This window comes from Quercus robur, chromosome 2, assembly GCF_932294415.1.
Source record: "Quercus robur chromosome 2, dhQueRobu3.1, whole genome shotgun sequence".
Lineage (NCBI taxonomy): Eukaryota > Viridiplantae > Streptophyta > Magnoliopsida > Fagales > Fagaceae > Quercus > Quercus robur.
In genome coordinates, this window is record NC_065535.1 from 12,710,395 (window position 1) to 12,717,187 (window position 6,793).

At 37.6% G+C, this 6,793-nt stretch overlaps 1 protein-coding gene across 1 annotated transcript; it reads left to right on the plus strand.

Moving 5' to 3' along the window:
- The first annotated feature begins 2,117 nt into the window (after positions 1 to 2,117).
- LOC126695016 (uncharacterized) lies at positions 2,118 to 3,107 on the plus strand. The gene is made up of 2 exons (XM_050391615.1): positions 2,118 to 2,500; positions 2,732 to 3,107. The coding sequence occupies exons 1-2, from the start codon at positions 2,118 to 2,120 to the stop codon at positions 3,105 to 3,107; spliced, it is 759 nt and encodes a 252-aa protein (XP_050247572.1).
- The last annotated feature ends 3,686 nt before the right edge of the window (positions 3,108 to 6,793 follow it).

Below are 6,793 nucleotides of genomic sequence, written 5' to 3' on the forward strand. Positions count from 1 at the left end.
GGGGAGTTGATTGGAAGCCAGGCTATTGCAAGGCAATGCTTGGTTGCCGCTATCAGACATCAATTCGAGGGTGAAGCCTCGGCCATCCCAAAAAAGGCCTTGTAGCAATTAACAGAAGTAGTAGAATCCTCGGATGTCATAGATAAGGGATTAATGTGTGAAGAGTTGGAGAAGATTATTTTTTATGCTAATGCAGAGAAGTATTTCCAAATTGGAATTCAATTGCCTCCTCAAGAGAGGGAGGAGTTATTAGCTTTCCTTAGCAAGAATGTTGTTGTTTTTGCCTAGAGTGCCTATGAAGCTCCCGGGGTGGATCCAAATTTCATTTGTCATTATTTGAATGTCAACCCAATAGTTGATCCTAAGAAACAACCACCTCGGCACTCTTCCAAAGAACATGTCGAGGCTGTCAAGGAAGAAGTAATTAACTTTAAGTGTGCAAGGGAAATTAAGGAGGTTTTGTATCCAGAATGGCTGGCCAATACAGTGGTGATGAAGAAGAAGTCGGGGAAGTGGAGAGTATGTGTGGATTCTACTGATTTGAATAAAGCTTGCCCCAAGGATCCCTTTCTGATTCCTCGGATTGACCAGTTGGTTGATGCTACGGTCAATCATCCTTGGATAAGCTTTTTGGATGCCTTTCAGGGATACCATCAGATACCACTAGCTTTGGCTGACCAGGAGAAGACTGCCTTCTTGACTCCTGGAATTATCACAACCGAGTAATGCCTTTTGGTTTGAAGAATGCTGGGTCTACCTACCAAAGGATGATGACTAGAATGTTTGAGTCTCAATTTGGAAAAAATATAGAAGTATACATTGACGACATGGCCGTGAAGAATAAAGTAGTAACCGAGCATTTGAATGATCTAGGAAGTGTGTTTGAAATACTAAGGAAACATAACTTGTGTCTCAATGCCTCAAAGTGTTCCTTTGGCGTCAGTTCTGGTAAATTTTTAGGATATATGATTATGCACTGGGGAATTGAAGTTAATCTTGATCAGATTAAGGTGATAAGTGACTTACGACCTCCTCAGAATCCCAAAGAAGTACAAAAGTTAATTGGAATGACTGCTGCTCTGAATAGGTTTATCTCTTGGTCAGCAGATAGATGTAGACTATTCTTTCAACTCCTTCACAAGTGGAAGGTATTCGAGTGGACCGAAGAGTGTAACCTTGCTTTTGAGGAGTTAAAGGAATACCTATCTCGACCACCTATTTTGTCCAGACCAGAAAGGGAGGAAGTCTTTTTTGCTTACATTGCAGTAACGTGTCATGCCATAAGTTTAGTTTTAGTAAGGATGGAGGTTGGGGTGTAGAAATCGGTCTATTATGTGAGTAAATCTTTGCAAGAGGCAAAGATCTGTTATTTGCCACTAGAGAAAGCCATTCTGGTCGTGATGCACGCTATGAGGAAGCTCCCTCATTACTTCCAGGCAAATACCATTGTGGTCCTTACTTAACTCCCTCTGTAGTCATTACTTCGGAGATTTGATTATACAAGAAGGATCGCCAAGTGGGGGACAATTTTAGGAGCATTTGACATAAAGTATATGCCTCGGACCGCCATTAAAGGGCAGGTGCTTGCAAACTTAGTGGCAGAATTTACTGAATACTTAGAAACAGTTGTTGCCGAGGAGGGGGAATTAATAGGGGTGCAGGTCACCGCAGTTTCTGTCCATGGACATCCAGCATGGAAGCTTTCCATTGATGGGGTGGGTAACCAAAGGGGGTCTGGAATTGGGATAGTGATAGTATCCCCAGAAAGGATTACTATTGAGAAGTCCTTGAGATTGGGCTTTTCAGCCACTAATAACGACGCCGAGTATGAAGCCTTGTTAACTAGGGTAGCTATGGTAAAGAAACTAGGTGGAAAAGCTGTTGAAATCTTTTCAGACTCAAGGTTGGTCGTCGGACAGGTTAAGGGTGAGCTGGAAGCCAGGGATCATAAGATGCAGGGATATCTTAATAAGGCCTGACAATTACAATCTGGTTTTCAATCTTTCTCTATACAGCAGGTCCCAAGGAGTAAGAATACTCATGCGGACTCTTTAGCAACTTTAGTGACTTCTTCATAGCAGGGCCTTCCTCGGGTCATACTCGTCGAGGATTTATTAATGCCTGCTGAGGTGGAATTGATGAGGGTTGGAGTACACCAAATAAGGGTCGGTCCAAGTTGGATAGATTCCATAGTTGCATTCTTGAAGGAAGGAACGTTACCCGTTGAGAAGGGAGAGGCAGAGAAAATACGAATAAAACTTCCCCACTTTTGGCTGTCCAAGGAGCAGAAATTGTATAAGTGCTCTTTTTCAGGGTCGTATTTACTTTGCGTTCACCCTGAAGCAGTGGAACCACTGCTGGAGGAATTGCATGAAGGCATCTATGGTAGTCATACAGGAGGAAGGTCGTTATCACATAGGGCCCTTACTCAGGGTTATTGGTGGCCGAGCATTCAAAAAGAAACACAAGATTATGTTAGGAAGTGTGATCAGTGCCAAAGGTTTGCCCCGGGCATCCATCAGCCTGGGGGCATGTTAAATCCTCTTTCTAGTTTGTGGTAGTTTGCACAATGGGGCTTGGATATTATATGGCCATTTCCTAGAGCAATGGGAAACCAAAGATGGATTTTTGTCGAAACAAATTACTTCACGAAGTGGGTTGAGGCCGAGCCATTGTCCAATATCAGGGATGTTAATGTAAAAAAGTTTGTATGAAAGAACATTGTTACCAGATTTGGGATTCCATACACCCTTATCTCGGATAATGGGCTCCAATTTGATAGCAAGACTTTCAGGAGGTATTGTGGGGAGTTAGGTATCATGAATAGATACTCAACCCCGGCTTATCCACAAAGGAATTGGCAAGCTGAGACAGTTAATAAGGTTATAGTTAATGGGCTGAAGAAGAGGTTGGATGAAGCTAAGGGCAGGTGGGTCGACGAGCTCCCACATATTCTTTGGGCATATCAAACTACTCCTCGTCAGACAACTGGGGAAACTCTGTTTTCCATGACCTATGGTTCCAAGGCAGTAATCCATTTAGAGACAAGATTTTTGACACTAAGGACATGTCTATTCGACCAAGACATAAATGATCAGTCACTTTGAGAGAGTTTGGATTTACTAGATGAACGAAAGGAAGTGGCCATAGTCCAATTGAAGCATTATCAGCAAAAACTTAAGCAGGGATACGACCTGGGAGTAAAGGTTAGACCGTTAGCGCCAGAAGACTTAGTATTGAGAAAAGTGGTAGGAACTGCGAGGAACCCCTCATGGGGAAAACTGGGACCCAACTGGAAAGGGCTATATTGCATCACCTTGGTAGCTGGTATAGGTGCTTATTTTTTGGAAGATTTGGATGAAAATGTGGTACCACGCTCGTAGAATGTAAATAACCTTCAAAGGTTATTGATGAAAGGCAATCTTGCCATCTTCTATTTTGATTATTATTGTTCAATATTCTCTTTATTTAGTTAAGTGTCAAACAGAACCTCGGTCATGTTGTGAAAGACCGCAAAAGTGCCTCTAAAAAAATAGAGATTTTTAAGGCACCTCTTTTTTTGGGTAAGTGGTATGGAGTCGCCACTTATTTTTTTTATACAAAAAAATAAGAAAAAAACTAAATGCAAAAAATACATGACTGAATTGTTTCATTTCATTGATTGAGTAAAAAAAGAGGAATACATATTTAAAAAATTGAAAATTACATGGTTTTGGATCCTAGTTACAAACTTCCCAATAATTACATGGCTTTTTCTCCTAGTTACAAACTACCCAAAATAAAGATAAGTCCTAGGTTTACCTATCCAAAGATACTAAATTCGGAGGCTAGGTTACGGAATGGGAAGATGTTAGACACCCATTCCACCTAGACAGAGTCTGGTCTTCTAGACTCTTGTGACCAATGTACCCTTTTATGCATGCTATGAATGACATGTTGCACATATGAAAAAAAAAAATTAAATCACATAAGTTTATTTATGAATGCATCCTCTTCTTTGTTAAAAAATTCAGATATGTGTTGATGTGAGTAAAAAAATGATTTTGGTTTAGAAAAATTAAATCTGCTTTTGAGAACTTAAAAAAAAAAAATTGGTTTTTTGGTGACAGAAAAATCAGATCTATTTTGTGATGGGAAAATTTAGTTTTGTAGAGACTTAAAAGAATCAGATCTGTTTTTTAAAAACTAAAAAAAAATGGTTTTTGATTTGTAAAAGATCAAATCTGTTTTGTAATAATAAAAGAAATCAGATTTGTATATTTAAAAAAAAAAATCAGATATGTTTTTATATGGGCAAAAAAGTAAAAAAGATTTCTTGAGAAGAGGATTTCATTCATGAAATAAATTTATGCTACATGTATTAAATAAACAAACACAACCATTCATGACCTTTTTTCTTTATTTCAAAATCTGCTATGTTAAAAAAAATCAAATCTGTATCTAAGGAAGATACAAACCAGTTTTTATTTTAAAAAATTTAAGATCTGCATCTAATAAAGATGCAGATCCATTTTTAATTTGAGAAAAATGCAGGTTTGCATCTAAGGAAGATGCAGATCCTTTTTTGGTTTGAGAAAAATTCAGATCTGCATCTAAGGAAGATGCAAATCCATTTTTATTTTGAGAAAAATTCAGATCTGCATCTAATAAAGATGTAGATCCGTTTTTAATTTGAGAAAAATTCAAATCTACATCTAATGAAGATGTAGATCCGTTTTTAATTTGAGAAAGAGAAGTGATAACATGCAGATTTTTGAAACTAAGAAAGAGATCATAACAATAATAAAAAGAATCAAGAACATGTTTCAACAAAATAAATCAACAATTCACGATATGAATATTTGAAACAACTAAACTGAAAGAAATATATAAACATGCATCATCACTACAAGAGAAACATAAGAAAAGAAAAAGGTAATAAGAAACAACCTCTTGCATGGAGCACTTTTCTTCTCGAGAGGATATTTTAGGGTTCAAAGAAATTTATGCAATTATCTTTGAAACCTAAAAACCCTAGCTTGAGAGAATATCAGAATGGGGATCAAAAAATTTGAGAGTGTGAGAAAGTGTCTCTTTGAGAGCGTAAAAGAGTCTGCTGAATTTTGAGATCCAGTCTCTATTTATAGAGGCTGGAATGCTTAAAAAATAAGCAACAATGAGTAGAATGCGAATTAGGACGCGTCCTTTTGCGAAAAAGTCGAAAAGCATGTACCTTATCATCACCCAAAGAGCGTTGGGCCAAAGCCCTTAAGGGTACCATACGGCACTTTTAAAGTGCCGTTTGGCACTCCAAAAGTGCTGAATGGTACTCTTGGATTCCATTCACACTTTTGTGTTCGGGTGCGTTTTGAACTCATTTTTTAGGTTTTCTTGAGCCGGGCCTTACACTTAGACGTGTTTTCAATCCGTATTCTAGGATTTTTATCTCTTTTTTGGACAATTCAAGTCTTTTTAGCAACAATTATCTTGTAGATAAATACTCCAAAATAAATATTGATAAAATTCAGATTATCTACAATTTTATTGTTATCCAATTATCCTATTTATTCCTATGCAAGCAATCTTATTTTAGACACTAATTATCAACCAATCACAAAATTCTTTAATTAATTTTAATTTTTTAACCAATTAGAATTAGTTTAAATTAATCATGCGTGGTCGACTCTACCTAGACGCAATGCATGTCGTGCAAACTTGATCATGCGATATCTTTCGATCCCACAGTCCAATTTGGAAACCGGGCATACCGCCATGACCGTTATAATCTCAAGACTATTTTTATGATATGTAATGAAGAAATTAATTCATGTAATGCAACCATGATTTTTGGGGTACATGGATGGTCATTCCAGTCATTCTCCTTGATTAAATAATGGGTGCAAAATCGAGTGTCTACACATGCCTAGTTCTTCGGACCACATATCTTGGGTAAATTAAAGCTCCTTATTTGTTTAAATGTTAAACAGAATCTCGGTCATGTCTGGTTCCTCAGACCACATATTTTGGGTAAATTAATATTTCTTATTTGTTTAAGTGTTAAACAGAACCTCGGTCTTGTTTAGTTCCTCGAACCACATATCTTGGGTAAATTAATGCTCCTTATTTGTTTAAGTGTTAAACAGAATCTTAGTCATGCCTGGTTCCTTGGACCACATACCTTGGGTAAATTGATACTCCTTATTTGTTTAAGTGTTAGACAGAACCTCGGTCATGCCTAGTTCCTTGGACCACATACCTTGGGTAAATTGATACTCCTTATTTGTTTAAGTGTTAGACAGAACCTCGATCATGCCTGGTTCCTCATACCACATACATTGGGTAAATTAATGCTCCTTATTTGTTTAAGTGTTATACAGAATTTCGGCCATGTCTAGTTCCTCAGACCACATATCTTGGGTAAATTATTGCTCCTTATTTGTTTAAGTGTTAAACAGAATCTCGGTCATGCCTAGTTCCTTGGACCACATACCTTGGGTAAATTGATACTCCTTATTTGTTTAAGTGTTAGACAGAACCTCGGTCATGCCTGGTTCCTTGGACCATATACTTTGGGTAAATTAATATTCCTTATTTGTTTAAGTGTTACACAGAATCTCGGTCATGCCTGGTTCCTCGGATCACATACCTTGGGTAAATTAATGCTCCTTATTTGTTTAAGTGTTAAACAGAACTTCGGTTATGCTTGGTTCCTCGGACCATATACCTTGGGTAAATTAATTCTTTTTATTTGTTTAAGTGTTAACAAAACCTCGGTCATGCCTGGTTCCTCGGACTACATACCTTGGGTAAATTA

Coding starts and splice junctions, on each gene's coding strand:
- LOC126695016 (XM_050391615.1), top strand. CDS start 2,118: ATGCCTGCTGAGGTGGAATTGATGAGGGTTGGAGTACACCAAATAAGG. Junction 2,501..2,731: donor AAGTGTGATCAGTGCCAAAG/GTTTGCCCCGGG, acceptor CATTGTTACCAG/ATTTGGGATTCCATACACCC.